Below are 27168 nucleotides of genomic sequence, written 5' to 3'. Positions count from 1 at the left end.
TACATCTGGAAGCCGTCTCGGATTACACGACCGAGGCCTTTCTAGCGGCCTTCCGTCGATTTACCTCTCGCCGAGGATTGTGTTCCGATTTATACAGTAACCAAGGTACCAACTTTGTCGGCGCCGACGCGCAATTACGCGGTTTCATACGCGACTTAACTCGAAATCGTCAATTCTTAAATAATTTAGCTAATGACGAAATCCGCTGGCATTTTAATCCGCCTTCTGCGCCACATTTCGGTGGTATATAGGAAGCCGCCGTAAAATCCACAAAGCATCATATCCATCGCGTGATCGGGAATGCTAAACTAACGTTTGAAAAACTCATAACATTTCTTTCGCAAGTTGAGGCCTGCCTCAACTCGCGTCCACTTGCCGCTTTAACTAATGACCCTCAAGATTTAGAGGCTTTATCTCCAAGTCACTTCCTAATCGGAGCACCGCTTATCGCGATACCCGAACCGTCCCGTGAAGACATAGCTGAAAATAAATTAACACGGTGGCAGCTCGTGCAACAAATGAGAGACCATTTTTGGCAACGATGGTCAACCGAGTACCTCCCTACGTTGAACATTAGAAAAAAATGGCGTAGTCCAGATAAAAATTTAACAATCGGAACACTTTGCTTAATTAAAGGCGAAAATACCGCGCCATCTCAGTGGCCCCTTGCTCGTGTAATAGCCACTCACCCTGGCATTGACGGAAATATACGTGTTGTAACCGTACGTACGGCAGCCACTACTTTAGTTCGGCCGGTTGTAAAATTAATACCGTTATCTTTAGCATCCGAGCCTAGCGAGTAAATTTCGCCCTTGCCATGGCGAGACGGGCGGAATATGTATAAGTTTTAAATAATTAATGATTAGCGGAGACGAATTCCTAGCCTTCTCGGCGCCGTCGCGTCACTCAATACGCACTTTAAATAAATAACGCTTAATGCTAGCCCTTTCTTTGTTTCATCAGACAAAGATTAAGCACGTATTGTGTCTTAATAACGATCTGCAAATACGCAGTGCCATTTTCTGGCTAACGTCACGAACAATTGTGAAATTAGAACTATAACATCCGGCTAGCAACGCAAGACGATCCTGCGGATTCTGAGATCGCCGGGAACCCCGGGATCGCGCCCTCGCTAAAACAAAGAACTTGTGCTAAGCACTTGTCATCGATCTGCTAATAGCGTCAGTACCCCCTGAGTCTTGCCCGAAGACACTTCATGCGATTTTATCGTGACGAATTCAACTCTATTTTAAAAGCAATTGTGTGCTTGCTTTTTCACTTTCGCGATTCGCGCTTGCTTCAAAATCGCGTGGCTCGCGTTGGTGAAAATTTGTATTCAACAAGTTAAGAATAAAGTGCAGAATTTTCGAGAACGCATTAAAGATAAATCATCCTTTCCCAACTCCTTCACCTCATTCTTGCGAACCTGGAATTTGCCGGAACACTATTGAAATGGAACAAATGTGAGATTTTTCCTAAGAAAAGTAATCGGTTACTTACGTTGATGAAAAAGCACTGAGAGCAAGTTGAAATACGTATGGTAAAAAATGATAATACTTTTTGAACAGTATTATATTTTGATCTATTATACGTTCCAAAATTCTACACCAGGATGACGATTATAAGAAGTCTTTCGGCAATAGCGACGTCAGTGAAGAACGACATGAGCATTTACACAGGTAAAGACATGAGCATTTACACAGGTAAAGACATGAGCATTAGCACAGGTAAAGACATGAGCATTTCATTCGTAACGACATGAGCATTAGCACAGGTAACGACATGAGCATTTCATTCGTAACGACATGAGCATTAGCACAGGTAACGACATGAGCATTTCATTCGTAACGACATGAGCATTTCATTCGTAACGACATGAGCATTAGCACAGGTAACGACATGAGCATTTCATTCGTAACGACATGAGCATTAGCACAGGTAACGACATGAGCATTTCATTCGTAACGACATGAGCATTAGCACAGGTAACGACATGAGCATTTCATACGTAACGACATGAGCACTTTACACAGGTAACGACGTGAGAATATTATGCATAAAGATTCGAGAATTCTACAGACGTAACGACGTGATCACGTAAGAGGCAAAGGAACAAATGATGGAAAACGCGCGTGAAACTCGTAGAAGATTCTCCCACGCGAGACCCGTTTTATCGCGCATGCGCGGCTAGTAGGGCTCAGTTCAGTACGTGTTGATATAAACGGGAGAGCCTCGGATACCCCGTACATGCTATTTTTACCACACGTAATATTTATTTATTAATATTTATTTAAAGTATGATTGACAGTGTACAATAAATAATAATAGTAAAAACTATTATATTTTGAATAAGTACTAATGAATAAATGTTACTTGTACTAAAAATAACATGCACGGGTACCTTGAGGCTTTCCCGTTTATATCAACACCTACTGAACTGAGTCCTACTTGCCGCGCATGCGCGAGAAAACGTCTCTCGTCTAACAATACTGTCCTACGGAAGATTCCGCACGACTTTCTTCTGTTCATTCTTCTGTTTTAACGGCGCGTGTTGCCAAGAGAATTATATGACGTTTAACGCTTGCTACAATATTCAAAATTACAAGCAATAAGAGTAAAAAATCCGATTAAACGAAATGGACTTTTTCATTACTGGCTGTGCCTTTGCATTGTATAGCAGACTTAATGCACACTTCTTGCGCAATCTCACCGCCACGTGCTTCTTTATCAAAGATACAAACGTGTGTTGGTAGCTGATGTCGTAGCGGCTTTTGCGTAATTGCTTTCTTTGTAATTGCTTTTGTCGTATTAACATTGAAATTTGTTGTTATTGTTATTATCGTAATACTATCGTTAATTACATCGTCTTTAAAGTAGATTTTAAAAAAAAAGGAAAGCAAAAACATGAAACATAATGTCTATTTACGGAAAAAGACAACATTTTTTTTTAAATAACAAGTAGAAAACAGTACTCGAACTTGCGCTAATACCGACCTCAAGTTAGCAAGCCCGCTGTTAGCCGTTGCGCTAAAGCGATATTTCGATAGTATTGTCAAAGTTACCTGTACTCGTGTGGCAACAGTAGCATTTACTAGATATGTGTATATTAAACAGATTATAGAACGATTGAGTATTCTAAGTGTCAAATTCATATATACATATATAAATGTTCAAATGCTACTGTATCACGCAAGTTCATCATAGTTAAAAATCCGGATCAGTTGCCATCAAATATTAAAATGAAAACCGCTGTAAAATTCTGTGCAAATAAGTTTTTATTTGTCAGGTTGGGTAACGATGACAACACTATTAATCTGTCGAAACAGTAAAATATATTTGTTATTTAAAAATTTGTTTTATGTTATTGATAGAAAGAACATGATAAATTTATAAATATTATCATATTTTTTTATTGCACATGAACAAATGTAGCAGTTCGCATTTTCTGTTTCTAAAATTACGTTAATCATTTATACAAAATAAAATAGTAGTGAGCTGACGTTCGACCACGCTCAGTAATCTTTCGCGACTCTATTAGATTCGTTGTAAGATGCTCTATCAGCCAGCTTTATAAGTAACGGTCGAAATAATTTAACAAATCGCTTGTACTATAATCCTGCAAAAGAATTTTTCATTCCGTTTAGTCAATTAAAAAAATAGTAAGTCGCTATTCTACGCGCTGATTTCTCTGTCTGCTGGCTGTATCGTGATTCTGGTTTCTGAGCAACTGGCAACTGCTCGACCTCTGTATTTTGCTAACTCGTGAGGTCTTGTTTTCTATTGTTTCTACCCTTTTGTCGATCCTATTTTTCTTGTTTTCGAACCGTTTGGCTCGTGCGGTATCAAGGCCGGCTCTATCGCACCGATCTTTCTATGCTATCTATAAATGCTTTCGCGCTTTTCAGTATAAATATTTGTTAATAAATATTTTAGTAATAAAATTTTTATGTATTCTTTATCTCTGTATCACCAATGAATCACTCCTACATTTGTAGTGTCTCTTTAAAACATAAATTATTGTACCTAAAATTTGCATAAATAAGAAAGCGTTAAAAAGCGTAAAATATTGTAATTAGTCAGCAAAAAAAAACGTCCTTGATAACATGCGAGCCGAGCGAGTAACGACCAAGCGGTTCGAAACCGACAAAAATAGAACCGATAAACAAGTAGAAATAATATCTAAGAATAATAGAAAATATAATATCGCGAGTTTATGAAAGTACGAAGATCGAACTGTTGGTTGCCTGGAAGAAACGCTTATAAATCAGTCGCTTCAGCAGTCAGGATCGCGAGCAGTCGGAGCGATCAACGCGATAAAAATTGTAAAACGGTAAGCAAAAAACCAGAGTGTAAAAGCAAAAATAAATTGATAGCGGAAACGCCTAAAGTTTAAAAGAAACTCCCCCTCTTTTTAGCGTCTTTAAAAAAAAACTAAATTATTTATTAAAAATAATAAAAAACAAAATTTAATTTTTTTTATCAAATATTTATTTTAAATTTTTACGTAAGTTTTTTATAAAGACTTATTTTTCTACATATCGAGCAAAAAACATTCATACAGTTTTCATTTTCGTCCTCTGTTAAATCTAAAAGTTTTAAAGCACAATTAAAGCAAAAGATATGCCCACAAGATCCTGCCCCAATTGATCGCTCTGTCATATTTTCAACACAAATTGAGCAATACATTGGTAATGCATTTGCATTAACGTGGCGACGACTACATGTCTCTCGATCACAAGTGCCTTTTTTGAAATCGCCGCAAATGTTGGTATTCTGCATTGTTCTTCCGACTTCTTCTTTTAGATTGTTATTTGCCTCTCCAGTCATATAATACATATATTGCTCGACACTCGTACAATGAATGAATGGACAATTCTCTTTGTCGCACTTTGTATTTTGGTAATTGAAGCAGTATCGAAAGGTGTGCACTCGTTTGCAATTCCAAATGTGACATCTTCCTTCAGCAAAGGCTCGGCACTTCGGTGCGCCGTATTTCAATACTAAAATTGTAATTTAATTTTAGACTCAACTACAAAATTCTTTGTACCAAAGTTATTACCTTGCTCTTTTCCATAAAACGACATCGTACCGTTTGTACTGCCTCGTGATATTTCTCGAGTCCTTAATATAACGAGCGATTTTTAAACGACACTGGCAAATACGACAAGGATAACGTAGTATTCACAGCAAGCAATAACTACGACACAAGCAGCATTTACGACATACGACAAAAGCAGAATTTACGAGTAGTACAACATAAGCGATCAACACATGTCCGTATTTTTGGTTAGAAAACACGTGACGGTGAGATCGCGCGGGAAATGTGCATTAAGCTTGATACGCAATGCACGGTACACGCAATAAAAGTAAAAAATACTATTGGTCGAAACGAACTTCTCCACTATTGGTTGTGCCTCTGCATTGTGTGTTTCCCGCGCGATCTTACCTCCACGTGTTTCCTAACCAAAGATACAGACGCGTGTTGGTCGCTAATGTCGTACCACCTTTGTTTAGTTGCTTTTGTCGTTTAATTTTTATATTGAAAATTGTGCTATTTGCTTTTATCGTTTAATTACCGATCAAAAAGTTTTGCTTTGCAATTATGATTTGTCGAGATTATTTCATTCGTTCATGCAACAGAGATTCATGCAATAAGATTCATCGAGCAATAATGTGCACTAATTCATCGTGTAATAAAAATCGCTCATGTACATTATTACATCTTACACCGTACGAAATTCTAGAAGTGAACGAAAACATACGACCATTTAGAGAAACAGTTTTTAATGAAATGAAAAGATTTGCGTTTCTTATAAGAGAAATGTATCCAAAAGAAATAAAAGTTCACACATGTACAAAAGTTATGTTGGGTGAATGTATATGGCCCTGTCTTTCATGCAAGACAGTCTGCAAAAATGGTAAATATAATTATATAATTTGTAATATTTTAATTGTTAAAGAGAAATAATTAAAAATACTTTTTTTATTTAGAAGACAATGACCAACTACCGAAATGCTTCAATTGCTTCATTCCATTAATGGGCGACATAAAAATTTTAGCATGTGGACATGGATATTGTAACATTTGCCTGAAACAACTTCCAGTTAACGTAAATGGTGCATTACCATTTTGGAAATGTGCCAAATGTAATAAATGGCAGTGTTATATTATATTAAAGTTTAATAAAAATTAATTGTCTTTCTAGTGAAAAGTATAAAAGATTTAGGAAAAGAAATCTGTATTTTTATAAGTATATTATCAAAATCTAATAATTAACACGTTTTTTCTTTAATTCATTAAATAGTTTTTTATGTTTTTAATTTTATGTACTCAAAATGTAAAGAATAAAATAAAATATTTTGTCTTTAATATTTATAAATCAATATATATTTTATTAATAAACTACATACATTTTTTGTAAATGGTGATTTTTCTACATATCGGACAATGTACGTTAAAACAATTATTGATACTTGTGTTATCTATTTGCTTTAATGCACAATCATAACAAATCATGTGGCCGCAAAGTGCAATCCCAAATATTCGCACAGTAATAATCTGCGCGCATATCAAACATTTAAACGGTATTACATCCTCTTTTTTAATGTGTCGACGGTGGCAGACTTTCCGTTCGCACACTCCGGTTTTATAGTCGCCGCAAATATTTTTGTTCTGCAGCGTTCGGCCCACTTCTCTCTTCAATTGCTTGTTTGCCTCTCCTGTCATCAAGTACGTGTACTGTTCAACGCTGGTACAATGTAGAAACGGGCAGTCTACTTTGTCGCACTTGGTATTCTGATAATTGTAACAGTACTTAAACGTATGGATCCGTTTACAGTTCCACGTAGCGCAGTTGCCTTCTTCAAAATTTTGGCATTTTGGCACGCCGTTTCTGAAAACTAAAACCGATTGTTACATTAGTATATATTATAAATAATTAACTAAAGAAATAAATAAATATATAATTATAAATGAAATTGATCGAAATGAACCTGACGCATCAGAGAACAATTATCTTTACTTAATGTTTAATTACAGTAAACAATTTTTTGTACCAAAGTTACCTTGTTCTTTTCCGTAAAAAGACATCGTACTGCTTGCACTGCCTCGTGATATTTCTCGAGTCCTTAATATAACGAGCGATCTTTAAACAACACTGGCAAATACGACAAGAATAACGTAGTATTCACAGAAAGCAATAACTACGACACAAGCAGCATTTACGACATACGACAAGAGCAGTTCTTCGAATAGTAGTACGACATAAGCGACCAACACACGTCTGTATCTTTGGTTAAGAAACACGTGGAGGTAAGATCGCGCGGGAAACACACAATACAGAGGCACAACCAATAGTGGAGAAGTCCGTTTCGACCAATAGTATTTCTTACTCTTATTGCGTGTTGTAGGGATCTTGGTTCGGAGGTTGATGACAATATTCGTATATGATATAAAATATATATTTAACAAGTACAATTTAATTAAGATATGTTAACAGTTCGACTTCTGACCAGATAATAAATATTAATTTTTGATTTGCAGGTCTGTTCCTTGGATCACGGAATAATTGATATATAGAGGGTAGTCCGCTGTGTTGTTGGGTTACGGATGGCGCCACAGTGTACCGTGCATTGCGTATCAGGCTTAATGCACATTTCCCGCGCGATCTCACCGCCACGTGTTTTCTAACCAAAAATACGGACATGTGTTGATCGCTTATGTTGTACTACTATTAAAATCTGCTTTTGTCGTAAATTCTGCTTTTGTCGTAAATTCTGTTTTTGTCGTAAATTCTGTTCGTGTTATATTTGCTTTTGTGGTAATTATTGTTTTCTGAAAATTTTAAATTGCTCCTGTCGTATTTGCTGGTAATTGCTTTTGTATTAATACTGCTTTCTGTCCAAATTGTTTTTGTAGTAATCGATGGCGTGCAGAGACTATTTCTTACGAACGTGCAGCAGGCTCAGGTGCCGTCAAAGCCACTGTTTAATTGCATGCAATAAAGAAACATGCAACGCAAATAAATTTTGCAGCTTTGCGCACCTTACAAAAGATGCATTAAATGAAGTCAACGCCAACATACGGCCGATGCGTGCGGAAGTGTACGCTGAATTGAAACGGCTGTACTATATAATGAGAGAGAGTTACCCGGAGGAATTGAGGCCGCATTGCTGCGGCAAAATATTTGTCGGCGAGTGCAGGTGGCCGTGTTTTTCGTACGGCACAGCAACAAGAAAAGGTAATTATTATTAAATAATTTGATAATTGTTAGAGACAAAAAGAGAGAGAGAGAGAGAGAGAGAGGGAGAGGGAGAGGGAGAGGGAGGGAGAGAGGGAGAGGAGAGGAGAGGGAGAGAGAGAGAGAGAGGAGAGAGAGAGAGAGAGAGGGAGAGAGGGAGAGAGAGAGAGAGAGAGAGATAATTAATTAATTATACTTTGTTTTATTTTCAGAGGAGTATAATAAATGGGTACGATGCCCAATTTGCTACGTACTTCTTCAGGACTTCGTAGCCCTTAATTGTGGACACGTGTATTGCCCGGATTGTATTAATTATTTAGCTTTTGGCGTTGAAGGGTCAACGCCAGTATATTGTTGCGATGAATGCAGAAAATGGGCGAAGCAACTTCATGTTTACAAGTACGTATTTTAATAAAAACCAATTTTATTACTTATTAGCAGCAATAAAAATATATTAATAAAAATAAATTTGTTTTCAGATAAGACTATTTGATGCAGAACATTTTGTAAATGCAGAAAGAAAATGATAATAGTGCTTTTGTTGTAATTGTAGCGTTGCTTCTGTCGTATTTGTTGGTAAATTGATAATAAAGAGTTAGTAAATAATTAAAAAGTTTAAAATGTTTTTGTAATTTTAATCATAAAATTAAATATAACTAATTCTAATACCGTACTTCATAGAATAATTATTTATATACATATTTATATACAGTCGGTCACAAAATGATTCGGACACTTTTGCAATAATGATTACAAAACTGAAATAAACAAGTATTTAATATTTTGTTGGGTATCCATTCTGTTTAATAGCGTGCTGTAATTACTTGGATACTGTAGAAATTAAAGTTTTTAAATAATCTACACTAATATATACTCATTTCTCTTTCAATCGTCTCTTCAGTTCTGCTATTGACGTTACAGTTGTTTTATGAACAATACGGTTCAATTTGTTCTAAACATTTTCGATGGGATTTAGGTCTAGAGATTGCGGAAGTGATTGTAAAACATTTTTGCAATTGTAAAGCAAATACTCTTGCACTATTCTTGATATGTGCTTTGGATCGTTATCCTGGTATAATTTAAAATTATTCACAATCCCCATACTTGAAGCACTTCTTTGTAAATTGTATTTTAAAATATCTAAATATTAATTTTTGTCGATAATACCATCTATAAAAACTAATTCCTCTACACCAAAAGCGGAAACACACTCTCAAACTATCACGGAACCTCTTCCATGTTTTAAGTGAAACCTCCTCCATGGTTCCGTGATGGTTTGAGAGTGTGTTTCCGCTTTTGGTGTAGAGGAATTAGTTTTTATAGATGGTATTATCGACAAAAATTAATATTTAGATATTTTAAAATACAATTTACAAAGAAGTGCTTCAAGTATGGGGATTGTGAATAATTTTAAATTATACCAGGAAAACGATCCAAAGCACATATCAAGAATAGTGCAAGAGTATTTGCTTTACAATTGCAAAAATGTTTTACAATCACTTCCGCAATCTCTAGACCTAAATCCCATCGAAAATGTTTAGAACAAATTGGACCGTATTGTTCATAAAACAACTGTAACGTCAATAGCAGAACTGAAGAGACGATTGAAAGAGAAATGAGTATATATTAGTGTAGATTATTTAAAAACTTTAATTTCTACAGTATCCAAGTAATTACAGCACGCTATTAAACAGAATGGATACCCAACAAAATATTAAATACTTGTTTATTTCAGTTTTGTAATCATTATTGCAAAAGTGTCCGAATCATTTTGTGACCGACTGTATTTTCATGTATATATTTTTTTATTCTCTGATTCATTTCATATGTAGTTAAACTTTATAACAAAGATTTTCTCAATATACGCATAGGTTTAGAATTAAAATAGGAATTAATTATAATATCTTTTTTTAAGTGTCTACTTAAATATATTTATTACAAATTTTTACAAAAATGTTTGATATTCTTTTATTTCACGACATACTGGACATTGAACAATTAAGCGGTCGTTGTCGTCATCCGGTATTAATAAATTTATAGCACAGTTACTACAAAATATATGCCCGCATTGGGCACGTCCAAAAGTCTCCGTGGTAAATTCACTAATGCAAATTATACATTCCAACGGTTTTAAATTGTCCATTTTAATATGCCGACGGTGACACACTTCCCGTCGGCAAATACTGGTTTTATAGTCGCCGCATATGGTGGTGTTTTGCAGCGTCCGGCCTACTTCTATCTTTAATTGCTCCGTTGGCACTCCCGTCCGCATATATGTGTATTCTTCTACACTGGAGACATGTAGATACGGGCAGTCTTGTCTCTCGCATGTTGTATTCTGATATTGGAAGCAATATTTGAAGGTATGAATTTTGTTACAGCTCCAAGTGGCGCAATTTCCTTATTGAAAGGCCTGGCACTTTGGTATGTCATTTTTTATAACTGAAATTGATAAATACATCAGTATAATTATAAACATAATTGAAATTAAAAATATATAATTTTATAAGTCGCAGAAAAATTATTTTTATACTAAAGTTATTACATACTTTGATCTTTCCCATAAAACGACATTGTTGCTGTCTCGAATTTTTCTCTCCTCACAAAAGCAAATATAACGAGCAGAATTTACAACAAAAGCAGAATTTACGACAAAAGCAGAATTTACGACAAAAGCAGAATTTACGACAAAAGCAGATTTTAATAGTAGTACAACATAAGCGATTAACACATGTCCGTATTTTTGGTTAGAAAACACGTGGCGGTGAGATCGCGCGGGAAATGTGCATTAAGCCTGATACGCAATGCACGGTACACTGTGGCGCCATCCGTGACCCAACAACACAGCGGACTACCCTCTATATATCAATTATTCCGTGATCCAAGGAACAGACCTGCAAATCAAAAACTAATATTTATTGTCTGATCAGAAGTCGAACTGTTAACATATCTTAATTAAATTGTACTTGTTAAATATATATTTTATATCATATACGAATATTGTCATCAACCTCCGAACCAAGATCCCTACAACACGCAATAAGAGTAAGAAATACTATTGGTCGAAACGGACTTCTCCACTATTGGTTGTGCCTCTGCATTGTGTGTTTCCCGCGCGATCTTACCTCCACGTGTTTCCTAACCAAAGATACAGACGTGTGTTGGTTGCTAATGTCGTACCACCTTTGTTTAGTAGCTTTTGTCGTAATTATTCTTGTGATGTTATACTATCATTGCTATGTGAAATAATATTAACACTGCTTTTTGTCGTTATTGCTATGGTTGTGAAAACTGTACGTTAAAAACATATCCATAATGATATGTCGAGATTTTTTTTTGCGTGTATGTAACAGAAAATCGTGCCAACTAAAGCATTGTCTTATAGCCTGCAATTTATCTTTGTGTAATAAAAGTCCAACTTGTTCATTTACCCATTTAACAACAGTCGAATTAGACGACTTTTACCATAATGTACGGCCGCTACCAATAAATGTATATTTTGAATTGAGAAGATTGACCGTTTTAATGCGAGAAAGCTATTCAATTCAACTTAGGGAACATTGCTGCGCAAAATTTTTTATCGGCGAATGTATCTGGCCCTGTTACTCATGCGACACAGCAACGAGAAAAAGTAAATATTCTATTATTATTTTTAAGTAATTTAATATTAAAGTTTTCAGACAATATTAATTAAAAGGATACTCTTTTTTTACAGACGACAATAGATGGGTAAGGTGCCAGAATTGCTGGTTGTTAGCGACGGACGACATAAAGGCGTTGGATTGTGGGCATATTTATTGTTCATTTTGTATGAATGTATTACCCTTCAACATTGATGGTGCGTTGCCAATATATTGTTTCGCTAGATGTAAAAAATGGGAGAAAGTCTTCGTGCTATGTAAGTTTTATTCTATAAATAGACTTATTAAATATTACAGTCAACAACTTATTAACAAAAATTAATTTATTTACAGATAACACTAATTAAAATTGATTATGGAAAAAATACTGTAAACATGTATACATGTATATGTATGTATATGATTTTACTCATTAAAAATAGTTTTATACAGAATTGTAATTTTTTTATAATAAACACCGCATTTCTATCCACGTAAATTTAAAAACAAAACGTTTTTTAAAAAAAGTACAAATAAGAAATAACACATTAATAAGAAATAAAGAAATAAGGAATAAATGGAAATTTCTGATTTTATATTTAATAAGTAATATATAGCCTGTATTTATAGGCCGTTTTTCATAGTTGGGTCTTATTTTAAGATCATCTTAAGCAATGTCTTAAGACAATAATACGGCTCTGTGATTAATTTAAAACTAAATAAAACTGATCTTAAGACTAGTTTAAATATAACATTCGATTATGAATACCGGCCAATAATTATTAGCAAATTACATAAATCTTTTGTATTCGCTTATTTTTTTGCATTTTGGACAAAGTACCATTATACGATCTTCATCGATCTCTCTGTTTTCTAAACCTTTCAACGAGCAATCAAGACAAACCATGTTTCCACATTCTGTAGCCCCAAATGTTTGCACAGTAATCTTCTTCGCGCATATTGGACATTCCAACGGTTTCACATCCTTTTTTTTAATATGTCGACGGTCGCAGACTTCCCGTTCGCACACTCCGGTTTTATAGTCGCCGCAAATATTTGTGTTCTGCAGCGTTCGGCCCACTTTTCTCTTCAATTGCTCGTTTGCCTCTCCTGTCATCAAGTACGTGTACTATTCAACGCTGGTACAATGTAGAAACGGGCAGTCTACTTTGTCGCACTTGGTATTTTGATAATTGTAGCAGTACTTAAACGTGTGAATTTGTTTGCAGTCCCACGTGGCGCATTTACCTTTTTCGAAGGCCTGGCATTTCGGTATGGTGTTTTTCAAGACTAAAAATGATAGATCCATTAGTATAATTATAAGTAAAATTAAAATAAAAAATATATAATTTTACACGTTGCAGAAAAATTATTTTTATACAAAAGTTATCACCTTGCTCTTTTCCGTAAAAGGCCATTGTGCCTTAATGTTTTTGATAAAAGCCAGTACTCATTAACAACTATAACATGTCTGTATTTTGGGTAAAAAAACACGTGTAAGAATTTTTCTTCTAACTCTAGAAATATTTCTGAAGCTGTCGTTAAACAATAAAAAGATTTTTCGTACTTTACAAAAATATTTTATTGGTCACGCTCCAACCTGCTCTTTATGTGTTTCGCACAGCAACTCGTTGCTCTGCCGACGGCTCGGAACCATCTGCCTTAAAGCAATCATGCAGTCCACGTGCATTCACTTTACTTAACTATCTAGCAAAATTTCGATTCTTTACAGTGGATAATGCTGTCTACATCGCAAAACTCATTACCAGTCATAAATTTCTTTGGTTAAAAAACACGTGGAGGTAAGATTGAGCGGACAACACACAATGCAGAAGCACAGCCAGTAATGAAAAAGTCCATTTCGTTTAATCAGATTTTTTATTTATTGCTTGTAATTTTGAATAATGTAGCAAGCGTTAGACGTCATAAAATTCTCTTGGCAACACGCGCCGTTAAAACAAAAAAATGAACAGAAGAAAGTCGTGCGGAATCTTCCGTGGGACAGTATTGTTAGACGAGAGACGTTTCCTCGCGCATGCGCGGCAAGTAGGACTCAGTTCAGTAGGTGTTGATATAAACGGGAGAGCCTCAAGGTACCCGTGCATGTTATTTTTAGTACAAGTAACATTTATTCATTAGTACTTATTCACAATATAATAGTTTTTACTATTATTATTTATTGTACACTGTCAATCATACTTTAGATAAATATTAATAAATAAATATTACGTGTGGTAAAAATAGCATGTACGGGGTATCCGAGGCTCTCCCGTTTATATCAACACGTACTGAACTGAGCCCTACTAGCCGCGCATGAGCGATAAAACGGGTCCCGCGTGGGAGAATCTTCTACGAGTTTCACGCGCGTTTTCCATCATTTGTTCCTTTGCCTCTTACGTGATCACGTCGTTACGTCTGTAGAATTCTCGAATCTTTACGCATAATATTCTCACGTCGTTACCTGTGTAAAGTGCTCATGTCGTTACGTATGAAATGCTCATGTCGTTACCTGTGCTAATGCTCATGTCGTTACGAATGAAATGCTCATGTCTTTACCTGTGCTAATGCTCATGTCTTTACCTGTGTAAATGCTCATGTCGTTACCTGTGTAAATGCTCATGTCGTTCTTCACTGACGTCGCTATTGCCGGAAGACTTCTTATAATCGTCATCCTGGTGTAGAATTTTGGAACGTATAATAGATCAAGATATAATACTGTTCAAAAAGTATTATCATTCTTTACCATACGTATTTCAACTTGCTTTCAGTGCTTTTTCATCAACGTAAGTAACCGATTACTTTTCTTAGGAAAAATCTCACATTTGTTCCATTTCAATAGATTTATTTTAAGCATATCAATTATTTATACATAAATAACAGCAGAATATTATGTGTGTTACATTACTTTATTTAAGGATTTTTTCAAATATTCTATTCTTCTCTTGTGTATCATGTGCTTGTGCCCTAGACATGATTTGATTAAAAAAGTAGAAGCAATAATTTATCGTGCGTCGCACATGAGTTAAATAAGGTTTTATCTTTCCTGTGCATTCGCAAAGAGATATGTATAGAACGTTGGATGGCATACATATCACATTGTTGTTTTGTAAATGTAATTTTATATTATTTGTTATATTAAAAAAAGCTTAATTATTACTAAAATATGAAAGTTATTTTTATTTTGTAAGATTGATATATTGTACAAACTAGTGTTTATAGTATTATTTGTAATTTTTTATAACATCTTATTTATATTATTACATTTTTTCAATTATTTTCAGATGGAGGAAATATGTGGGAAAAAACCTGGTACAAAAATTTATGTTTATCGTGGTTATGCTTACAATAAGGATTCCCGTAATTCGTCTATTCTACGATGTAATACTAGACGGTCTTCGAAATGTTCTGGAACACTCAAAGTCAATGAAGATGGTCAAATATGTTTAGTTCAAGAACATATTCATGCTCCAATAAAATATAGAACAACACGAAATATTATGATACAAGAAATGTTGCAACAATGTCGAGATACATCTTTATCATTAAAAGACATATTTGATAATATCTGCAGAAAGTAAGTATATTATGGTATATTATTAAAAAGAAGGATTCAAATTATAGATCTTGTAATTTTGCATTTAATATAAGAATTGTTTACTGATTCTAGCTTGTATTTATTATTTTACAGGTATCCTGAAACTGCTACAACAGTCTCGTATACAACATTGAAATCTACCTTATATCGTCAAAGAAAGAAACTTCGTCCAACTTTACCGAAAGACATGAACAATCTTGCTGCGATATTATCAATGTATAAACCGCTTGAGAGATTTTATCAAGGAGATGTAACTTGCACGGATGGAAAAAAGGCGTTAATATTTACAAGTGTCGGGTTATTGCAAGAATTAGAAAAATCAACTAAACTTTACATGGATGGTACATTTAATGTAAGTGCATATATCATATGGTATAATTAGTTTATTTAATTTTTATTGTGAAAGAAAAACACTACATTTAAAAGTAATATTATATTTGTAATGTAATATTTACAGATTGTTCCACGTGTACCATTAATGAGTCAAATGTATTCAGTGCATACCCGATATATAAATGCAGTAAGTAAATTCAAAATAAAAGTATTTATAATTAGCTGTGTTATACTAAAGTATTGTTCCAAAAAAAATATAAAAAAACATTAAACTTACAAGATTATTTAAATAAATAATACGTTATATGTTACAGGGTATTGCTGTGGTCTTTATTCTGTGTGAAAGTCGTTCTAGTAACATGTACAGAGCTGTTTGGAACAAAATTATGAAATTAGCTCCAACACTAAAACAAAATGTAAAGTTTATAATGACTGACTATGAGATAGCAGCCATGAATGTGCTAAGTGAACAATTTCCAGCAGCAGAGGCACATGGGTGCTGGTTTCATTATAATCAGGTATTATAATTGTTTATAATTGAAAATAATGTAATAATTTCTTCATATTTTTATTTTATCTATATATGTAATCTTTGAGGCTACACAACTCATTTACAGGCACTTTTACGTAAATGGAAACAATTAGGATTAATAAATGCACCAAGAATAATTTTATCGATGACAATGACTATGGCATTGATTCCTTCGTATTATTTTGAGAAAGCACTTTCCTACATACAATTCGAAGTTGATCAAGTTTCTCAAGCACATCCTGCTGTTAATGAGTTTTTGACATATGTACGCAGGACGTGGTTACCTTTGGCATCAAAAGTCAGTGGTTTTGACTGTCCTGTACGAACAAATAATATAACAGAAAGTTTCTACAGCATCGCGAAAAGAAAATTCGGCAAAGCGCATGAAAACATCTGGAGTTTCTTGGGTAACGTTATTATTTTCATTCAATTTCATATTACAACAGTACTAAATTCACAGAAAATTGTTTCATTTAGATAATCTAGGAAAACTGATAACAGATGAAGAACTAAAGCTAAAGCGCTTGAAAACAATCCCAACAAATAATCGTACAAATATTAAAACTAAATTACGAGATAACAAAATACTGGAAGTTCAAAAATATTTTGCAGCAGGCAGGTTAGTAAATATTTAATAAAGATATATGACAATAATTTTATTAAAGTTAATATATACGTTTCTGTAAAATTTTTTACTTATTTTATTTAGTTATTTAATATAAAACTGGTTGTAATTGGAACAACAACAAATTTTAATGTAATTTATCTACATGTTTTATTTTTTGTAGAATTGATCTAAATCATTTCTTACATCTCTTTAGCGACAAATATCAAAACATATTGCATATAGAACTAAACAGTACGTTTATTTTTTATAATAAATAGTATTGTTTATTACTGAATTTTTTGCTGTAAAAATACAATTATGTGTGTTTTAGATGATAATACTCATGCAACTGATGCAATACCCGATGAAGATTACAATTATAAGCGTATTGATAATGAATCGATCACAAAAGATAAAGCACAATCTGTAAAAAATAAAAAACCGTTACAAGACATAACAAATTATACAGAAAATAATAATTCACATAAAACATATCCAAGTACAAGTACAAGACAGGAATTGTCCATTAATGATAAGGGTAAGCATAAAAATTTCAGAACTGTAATATTTAATTCTTAAAATTAAATACGCAAATGTTCTATAAAATTATACTTTTATTACGTTAAAATTATATTTCTTAACTAAATGTTTTCCTATTAATTTAGATGAAGAATCTACAAATACACTTTATCAAAATACAAGTTTAACTCATATATCAGACCACAATTATTATAAGTTCATACAGTCGTAAAAAATACAAGGTATACTACAACAGTATAAGTTTACTATAAGATAAGTGACATTGTCATTTAACATGTATGTGCGAATACTATTCAATCTGTTAATTTTTCATATAGATAACTAAATTTAAAAAAAAATAAATTAAGTCTTGGACGACGAAATAGATGAGAAAAAAATAAACGAAGTAACGGAAGAGATACTACACGACGAAGGAGAATACAAAATCCCGGAAAATGACTACAGTTATTTGACTGATACTAGCAATACAGAAGATCTACCTTTCCACAATGTAGACTGGAATGTAACGAAAACTCAAAGTCCATCAGAAGCAAAATCTTCTTCAGACATATGCACGGTATGCCTTACTAACGAGCGCACACATGCTTTCGTACCTTGTGGACATCTTGCCTGTTGCGTTACATGTATCAAACGTTTGGAAGCTAAGCGTTGTCCCATATGCAACAACCCGTATGAAACCTACATAAGGATTAGAAAACCATAAGACATTACAGCATATTTATGTAAAAATATGTTTAGATTTAAGAGATAAAATCTTTAGGCGTGTTACTTCGTGCGGAAAAGATACAACATAACTTTATACTGATGTTTGTTATTTTTGAACAAAATTCTGATACATATAAGTTACAAAACGGACTTAGATACAGTGTGATACGTTATAGCTTTAGATACTGTTATTTTATGTACAAGCGTAGAACGTGATATAACTCGATCTCTAATGTGTATCGGCTGCGTGTGAATGCTTTTGTCGTAACGGTTGCTTTTGTATCTTTTCGTCGCTTATGACTGTGTAGTTGTAAAACATATTTTTATCCGATTATGCCAAAGTGCGCTTTACCAAACCGTTGTAATGTAGCAGAGATTCTGATGTAACTTGTTTTATTTTTTAGTATTCGAGCATGCAGTTGTAATACTTATAGATTGCAAAATGGACTTAGATAAAGTGTAATACGTTATAGCTTTAGATACAATTATTTTATTTACAAGCGTAGAACGTGATGTAACTCGAACTCTAATGTGTATCGGCTGCGTGTGAATACTTTTGTCGTAACGATTTCTTTTGTTTTTCTTATCGGTTATGAATGTGTAGTTAGTAAGTTAATTTTTTTCCCGATTATTAAAAAATATCAAAATATATGTATACAGTTATTTTTTTATATCGCAACGACTTTTAAAATTCGTTAAATCTATTTTTATACCTGTAACAAACAGAACATTATAAAATTCAACGTAATAAATTATTGTTAAATAAGATTAATTTTTTATGCTGTACACTATGCATAATACCTACTTCCTAATTACTATTTTTATTCTATCCTGCCGCTGACTGCCTCGCACAAAGTAATATCCATAAACAACGCTTGCTATAGCACAGATATTTTCAATTTATAAACGTTTTATATACAATAATATAGATAATGTAGATATACAGGGTGAATCAGAGAGAATGGAAGTGCGACTTACCGTTCAAAACAGGTTACCGACCGCAAAATATTAATTTAATATTATTATATATTTGTGAACTTCAGTGGACTTACACACCACCCTTAACGTGCCAAAAAAAACATCTCAAAAATTGTGTGTAAGTCCACTGTGGTCCACAAATAAATAATAATATTAAATTAATATTTTGCGGTAACCAGTCTTATATGGTAAGTGGCACTTCCATTTTCTGATTCACCCTGTATATGATATAAAAGTCGCATTTGAACGGTGGGCCATTGATCTGTGAGCTTTTGAACGGTGGGCCATTGATCTGTGGGCCATTGAACGGTGGGCCATTGATCTGTGGGCTTTTGAACGGTGGGCCACTGTTCTGTGGGCAATTGAACGGTGGGCCATTGATCTGTGGGCTTTTGAACGGTGGGCCATTGATCTGTGGGCTTTTGAACGGTGGGCCATTGATCTGTGGACTTTTGAACGGTGGGCATTTATCCGTGGGCAAACGAACAAAAATTCACTTTCTGTGGGCGTTTGATCTGTGGGCATTTGAACGGTGGGCAATTGATCTGTGGTCATTTGAACGGTGGGCAACTTTTCGTGTCCAATCGCACTGTGTCCATTTGATACGTGACCAATCGCTACGTGGGCAATAGAACTGTGTCCAATTGAACTGTGTCCAATTGAGCTGTGTCCAATCGCAATGTGTCCTATTGATACGTGGCCAATCGATACGTGGGCAATAGAACTGTGAGCAACTGACATACACTCGGTTGATATAGGTGGTGCGATAGGAATAGCCTCCCGTAATTGGTTAAGAAATAACGCGCTCCGATTGGCTGTATATTCGACTGTTCGACGTGTCCTTTGGCTGCTTGTATAACTGCTTATTGTTCGCGATAAGTGCATCTGTAACTCTTTGGTGTTCCGATTGGTTGTTTCTTCCTGTTGACCAGTTTTGGAATACTTGTTGCTAAGATTAATTTATTTCTGTGATATACCCTTCTTCTAAATGACGCGATCAATTTAATTAATATGCCAAAGTTTGTTTTGTGTAAGTTAACTACACGTGGTAGAAATTTATTTTGCACAACGTACCTTTTCATTCGAGATAGGATACTAAAAATTTTCTGAAATATAAGTTTTTAAGTACATTGCGAAAAATATTACGTTAAAAATAATTTTTTTTGACAAATAAAGCAAAGTTATCGAAAGTTTGCCAATAATACATAGTCATTTTTATTCGAGCAGAATTTTAAAGCGGTTATACATATAAGCAGTAACATTCGAGAATGCGGAAAATTGTCTTCAATGTCAATGCGTAAAATAGAAAAAAATTAAAATCACAATAGAAATAAGATTTAATGCAGCATAAAAAACAGCAATAAGTCATAGAAGTAGTAGTAACGAATGTAACAATTATTTTTGGTAAAACAAGAAAACGTACAAAGAAAAACTTTATTACATTTACAAGATCGTTATTGAATTAGGTGTACATAATAATGTTAAGAAAGGTGCAAAATATTTTGATATTTTATTCTTTAATGTTATAATCGAAAACTAATTTTACTTAGATTATTCTTTTTGATTTATTGCGTTTCTTGTTCCCGGATTGTGTTTATGTATGTCGGCGAGTCCATTCCGGTTTTTCCCTGCTAACACTACCGTTTTGTCCATTCACGACAAACGTTTTACTTTCAAAAACCTTACCACCGTTGGACCTGTAAAGTTGCCTCCTGGTCTTAGTAAGCTGCAACTGACGTCTCCGTTTTCGCTCGTATTCGGATCTCGCCCTCCATGTCTTGCTGACACTGGAAATAATCCCAAGAGTTTTGTTATCCAACAATGCAAATATCATACCAGCAATTTCGACGGGCAAACGTTTAATCATATCCAGCATATTTTCGATGCCGTCGACGTATGTCATAATCCAGCTGAAAGCTTCCATCGCGTTTGACCTCTCAGAGTGACTGGTCGAGAAAGAATGCCAGAGAGACTCCAGACATCGGTTGATATAGGTTGTGCGATAGGAATAGCCTCCCGTAATTGGTTAAAAAATAACGCGCTCCGATTTGCTGTATATTCGACTGTTCGTCGTGTCCTTTGGCTGCTTGTATAACTGCTTATTGTTCGCGATAAGTGCATCTGTAACTCTTTGGTGTTCTGATTGGTTGTTTCTTCCTGTTGACCAGTTTTGGAATACTTGTTGCTAAGATTAATTATTTTCTGCGATATATTCTTCTTCTAAATGACACGATCAATTTAATTAATATGCCAAAGTTTGTTTTGTGTAAGTTAACTACACGTGGTAGAAATTTATTTTGCACAACGTACCTTTTCATTCGAGATAGGATACTAGAAATTTTCTGAAATATAATATAAGTTTTTAAGTACATTGCGGAAAATATTACGTTAAAAATAATTTTTTTTGAAAAATAAAGCAAAGTTATCGAAACTTTGCCAATAATACATAGTCATTTTTATTCCAGCAGAATTTTAAAGCGGTTATACATATAATCAGAAACATTCGAGAATGCGGAAAATTGTCTTCAATGTCAATGCGTAAAATAGAGAAAAATTAAAATCACAATGGAAATAAGATTTAATGCAGCATAAAAAACAGCAATAAGTCATAGAAGTAGTAGTAACGAATGTAATAATTATTTTTGGTAAAACAAAAAAACGTACAAAGAAAAGCTTTATTACATTTACAAGATCGTTATTGAATGAGGTGTACATAATAATGTTAAGAAAGGTGCGAAATATTTTAATATTTTATTCTTTAAATTTATATTCGAAGACTAATCTTACTTAGATTATTAGTTTTTGATTTATTGCGTTTCTTGTTCCCGGTTTGTGTTTATGTATGTCGGCGAGTCCATTCCGGTTTTTCCCGGCTAACACTACCGTTTTGTCCATTCACGACAAACGTTTTACTTTCAAAAACCTTACCACCGTTGGATCTGTAAAGTTGCCTCTTGGTCTTAGTAAGCTGCAACTGACGTCTCCGTTTTCGCTCGTATTCGGATCTCGCCCTCCATGTCTTGCTGACACTGGAAATAATCCCAAGAGTTTTGTTATCCAACAATGCAAATATCATACCAGCAACTTCGACGGGCAAACGTTTAATCATATCCAGCATATTTTCGATGCCGTCGACGTATGTCATAATCCAGCTGAAAGCTTTCATCGCGTTTGACCTCTCAGAGTGACTGGTCGAGAAAGAATGCCAGAGAGACTCCAGACATCGGTTGATATAGGTTGTGCGATAGGAATAGCCTCCCGTAATTGGTTAAGAAATAACGCGCTCCGATTGGCTGTATATTCGACTGTTCGTCGTGTCCTTTGGCTGCTTGTATAACTGCTTATTGTTCGCGATAAGTGCATCTGTAACTCTTTGGTGTTCTGATTGGTTGTTTCTTCCTGTTGACCAGTTTTGGAATACTTGTTGCTAAGATTAATTATTTTCTGCGATATATTCTTCTTCTTAATGACGCGATCAATTTAATTAATATGCCAAAGTTTGTATTGTGTAAGTTAACTACACGTGGTAGAAATTTATTTTGCACAACGTACCTTTTCATTCGAGATAGGATACTAGAAATTTTCTGAAATATAATATAAGTTTTTAAGTACATTGCGGAAAATATTACGTTAAAAATAATTTTTTTTGAAAAATAAAGCAAAGTTATCGAAACTTTGCCAATAATACATAGTCATTTTTATTCCAGCAGAATTTTAAAGCGGTTATACATATAAGCAGTAACATTCGAGAATGCGGAAAATTGTCTTCAATGTCAATGCGTAAAATAGAGAAAAATTAAAATCACAATGGAAATAAGATTTAATGCAGCATAAAAAACAGCAATAAGTCATAGAAGTAGTAGTAACGAATGTAATAATTATTTTTGGTAAAACAAAAAAACGTACAAAGAAAAGCTTTATTACATTTACAAGATCGTTATTGAATGAGGTGTACATAATAATGTTAAGAAAGGTGCGAAATATTTTAATATTTTATTCTTTAAATTTATATTCGAAGACTAATCTTACTTAGATTATTAGTTTTTGATTTATTGCGTTTCTTGTTCCCGGTTTGTGTTTATGTATGTCGGCGAGTCCATTCCGGTTTTTCCCTGCTAACACTACCGTTTTGTCCATTCACGACAAACGTTTTACTTTCAAAAACCTTACCACCGTTGGATCTGTAAAGTTGCCTCTTGGTCTTAGTAAGCTGCAACTGACGTCTCCGTTTTCGCTCGTATTCGGATCTCGCCCTCCATGTCTTGCTGACACTGGAAATAATCCCAAGAGTTTTGTTATCCAACAATGCAAATATCATACCAGCAACTTCGACGGGCAAACGTTTAATCATATCCAGCATATTTTCGATGCCGTCGACGTATGTCATAATCCAGCTGAAAGCTTCCATCGCGTTTGACCTCTCAGAGTGACTGGTCGAGAAAGAATGCCAGAGAGACTCCAGACATCGGTTGATATAGGTTGTGCGATAGGAATAGCCTCCCGTAATTGGTTAAGAAATAACGCGCTCCGATTGGCTGTATATTCGACTGTTCGTCGTGTCCTTTGGCTGCTTGTATAACTGCTTATTGTTCGCGATAAGTGCATCTGTAACTCTTTGGTGTTCTGATTGGTTGTTTCTTCCTGTTGACCAGTTTTGGAATACTTGTTGCTAAGATTAATTATTTTCTGCGATATATTCTTCTTCTAAATGACGCGATCAATTTAATTAATATGCCAAAGTTTGTTTTGTGTAAGTTAACTACACGTGGTAGAAATTTATTTTGCACAACGTACCTTTTCATTCGAGATAGGATACTAGAAATTTTCTGAAATATAATATAAGTTTTTAAGTACATTGCGGAAAATATTACGTTAAAAATAATTTTTTTTGAAAAATAAAGCAAAGTTATCGAAACTTTGCCAATAATACATAGTCATTTTTATTCCAGCAAAATTTTAAAGCGGTTATACATATAATCAGAAACATTCGAGAATGCGGAAAATTGTCTTCAATGTCAATGCGTAAAATAGAGAAAAATTAAAATCACAATGGAAATAAGATTTAATGCAGCATAAAAAACAGCAATAAGTCATAGAAGTAGTAGTAACGAATGTAATAATTATTTTTGGTAAAACAAAAAAACGTACAAAGAAAAGCTTTATTACATTTACAAGATCGTTATTGAATGAGGTGTACATAATAATGTTAAGAAAGGTGCGAAATATTTTAATATTTTATTCTTTAAATTTATATTCGAAGACTAATCTTACTTAGATTATTAGTTTTTGATTTATTGCGTTTCTTGTTCCCGGTTTGTGTTTATGTATGTCGGCGAGTCCATTCCGGTTTTTCCCTGCTAACACTACCGTTTTGTCCATTCACGACAAACGTTTTACTTTCAAAAACCTTACCACCGTTGGATCTGTAAAGTTGCCTCCTGGTCTTAGTAAGCTGCAACTGACGTCTCCGTTTTCGCTCGTATTCGGATCTCGCCCTCCATGTCTTGCTGACACTGGAAATAATCCCAAGAGTTTTGTTATCCAACAATGCAAATATCATACCAGCAACTTCGACGGGCAAACGTTTAATCATATCCAGCATATTTTCGATGCCGTCGACGTATGTCATAATCCAGCTGAAAGCTTTCATCGCGTTTGACCTCTCAGAGTGACTGGTCGAGAAAGAATGCCAGAGAGACTCCAGACATCGGTTGATATAGGTTGTGCGATAGGAATAGCCTCCCGTAATTGGTTAAGAAATAACGCGCTCCGATTGGCTGTATATTCGACTGTTCGTCGTGTCCTTTGGCTGCTTGTATAACTGCTTATTGTTCGCGATAAGTGCATCTGTAACTCTTTGGTGTTCTGATTGGTTGTTTCTTCCTGTTGACCAGTTTTGGAATACTTGTTGCTAAGATTAATTATTTTCTGCGATATATTCTTCTTCTAAATGACGCGATCAATTTAATTAATATGCCAAAGTTTGTTTTGTGTAAGTTAACTACACGTGGTAGAAATTTATTTTGCACAACGTACCTTTTCATTCGAGATAGGATACTAGAAATTTTCTGAAATATAATATAAGTTTTTAAGTACATTGCGGAAAATATTACGTTAAAAATAATTTTTTTTGAAAAATAAAGCAAAGTTATCGAAACTTTGCCAATAATACATAGTCATTTTTATTCCAGCAGAATTTTAAAGCGGTTATACATATAATCAGAAACATTCGAGAATGCGGAAAATTGTCTTCAATGTCAATGCGTAAAATAGAGAAAAATTAAAATCACAATGGAAATAAGATTTAATGCAGCATAAAAAACAGCAATAAGTCATAGAAGTAGTAGTAACGAATGTAATAATTATTTTTGGTAAAACAAAAAAACGTACAAAGAAAAGCTTTATTACATTTACAAGATCGTTATTGAATGAGGTGTACATAATAATGTTAAGAAAGGTGCGAAATATTTTAATATTTTATTCTTTAAATTTATATTCGAAGACTAATCTTACTTAGATTATTAGTTTTTGATTTATTGCGTTTCTTGTTCCCGGTTTGTGTTTATGTATGTCGGCGAGTCCATTCCGGTTTTTCCCTGCTAACACTACCGTTTTGTCCATTCACGACAAACGTTTTACTTTCAAAAACCTTACCACCGTTGGATCTGTAAAGTTGCCTCTTGGTCTTAGTAAGCTGCAACTGACGTCTCCGTTTTCGCTCGTATTCGGATCTCGCCCTCCATGTCTTGCTGACACTGGAAATAATCCCAAGAGTTTTGTTATCCAACAATGCAAATATCATACCAGCAACTTCGACGGGCAAACGTTTAATCATATCCAGCATATTTTCGATGCCGTCGACGTATGTCATAATCCAGCTGAAAGCTTTCATCGCGTTTGACCTCTCAGAGTGACTGGTCGAGAAAGAATGCCAGAGAGACTCCAGACATCGGTTGATATAGGTTGTGCGATAGGAATAGCCTCCCGTAATTGGTTAAGAAATAACGCGCTCCGATTGGCTGTATATTCGACTGTTCGTCGTGTCCTTTGGCTGCTTGTATAACTGCTTATTGTTCGCGATAAGTGCATCTGTAACTCTTTGGTGTTCTGATTGGTTGTTTCTTCCTGTTGACCAGTTTTGGAATACTTGTTGCTAAGATTAATTATTTTCTGCGATATATTCTTCTTCTAAATGACGCGATCAATTTAATTAATATGCCAAAGTTTGTTTTGTGTAAGTTAACTACACGTGGTAGAAATTTATTTTGCACAACGTACCTTTTCATTCGAGATAGGATACTAGAAATTTTCTGAAATTTAATATAAGTTTTTAAATACATTGCGGAAAATATTACGTTAAAAATAATTTTTTTTGAAAAATAAAGCAAAGTTATCGAAACTTTGCCAATAATACATAGTCATTTTTATTCCAGCAGAATTTTAAAGCGGTTATACATATAAGCAGTAACATTCGAGAATGCGGAAAATTGTCTTCAATGTCAATGCGTAAAATAGAGAAAAATTAAAATCACAATGGAAATAAGATTTAATGCAGCATAAAAAACAGCAATAAGTCATAGAAGTAGTAGTAACGAATGTAATAATTATTTTTGGTAAAACAAAAAAACGTACAAAGAAAAGCTTTATTACATTTACAAGATCGTTATTGAATGAGGTGTACATAATAATGTTAAGAAAGGTGCGAAATATTTTAATATTTTATTCTTTAAATTTATATTCGAAGACTAATCTTACTTAGATTATTAGTTTTTGATTTATTGCGTTTCTTGTTCCCGGTTTGTGTTTATGTATGTCGGCGAGTCCATTCCGGTTTTTCCCTGCTAACACTACCGTTTTGTCCATTCACGACAAACGTTTTACTTTCAAAAACCTTACCACCGTTGGATCTGTAAAGTTGCCTCTTGGTTTTAGTAAGCTGCAACTGACGTCTCCGTTTTCGCTCGTATTCGGATCTCGCCCTCCATGTCTTGCTGACACTGGAAATAATCCCAAGAGTT

The 27168-nt window shown here is 34.2% G+C and overlaps 2 protein-coding genes across 2 annotated transcripts; both read left to right on the top strand.

Annotated features, from left to right (window-relative positions):
* The first annotated feature begins 15141 nt into the window (after positions 1–15141).
* LOC139106717 (uncharacterized) lies at positions 15142–16860 on the top strand. The gene is made up of 5 exons (XM_070663656.1): positions 15142–15434; positions 15549–15807; positions 15913–15975; positions 16091–16306; positions 16406–16860. Exons 1-5 carry the CDS (start codon positions 15142–15144, stop codon positions 16799–16801), a joined length of 1227 nt encoding a protein of 408 aa, XP_070519757.1. The 3' UTR covers positions 16802–16860.
* A 104-nt stretch (positions 16861–16964) lies between these two features.
* Positions 16965–18170, top strand: LOC139106716 (E3 ubiquitin-protein ligase cblA-like). Its single transcript, XM_070663654.1, has 4 exons — positions 16965–16984; positions 17109–17179; positions 17259–17465; positions 17815–18170. The coding sequence occupies exons 1-4, from the start codon at positions 16965–16967 to the stop codon at positions 18168–18170; spliced, it is 654 nt and encodes a 217-aa protein (XP_070519755.1).
* The last annotated feature ends 8998 nt before the right edge of the window (positions 18171–27168 follow it).

Source organism: Cardiocondyla obscurior, linkage group LG11, assembly GCF_019399895.1.
Source record: "Cardiocondyla obscurior isolate alpha-2009 linkage group LG11, Cobs3.1, whole genome shotgun sequence".
NCBI lineage: Eukaryota > Metazoa > Arthropoda > Insecta > Hymenoptera > Formicidae > Cardiocondyla > Cardiocondyla obscurior.
Note: the sequence above shows the minus strand (reverse complement) of the source record. Positions and strands in the feature narration are given on the sequence as shown.

Bases quoted from the DNA above. Each gene is read 5' to 3' on its own strand.
- LOC139106717 (XM_070663656.1), top strand. From the start codon at position 15,142: ATGGAGGAAATATGTGGGAAAAAACCTGGTACAAAAATTTATGTTTAT. The intron at 15,808-15,912 runs GTAAGTGCATAT...TAATATTTACAG, and splicing joins ACATGGATGGTACATTTAAT to ATTGTTCCACGTGTACCATT. The intron at 16,307-16,405 runs GTATTATAATTG...ACTCATTTACAG, and splicing joins GCTGGTTTCATTATAATCAG to GCACTTTTACGTAAATGGAA.
- LOC139106716 (XM_070663654.1), top strand. From the start codon at position 16,965: ATGACAATAATTTTATTAAA. The intron at 17,180-17,258 runs GTACGTTTATTT...TGTGTGTTTTAG, and splicing joins ATTGCATATAGAACTAAACA to ATGATAATACTCATGCAACT. The intron at 17,466-17,814 runs GTAAGCATAAAA...AAATAAATTAAG, and splicing joins ATTGTCCATTAATGATAAGG to TCTTGGACGACGAAATAGAT.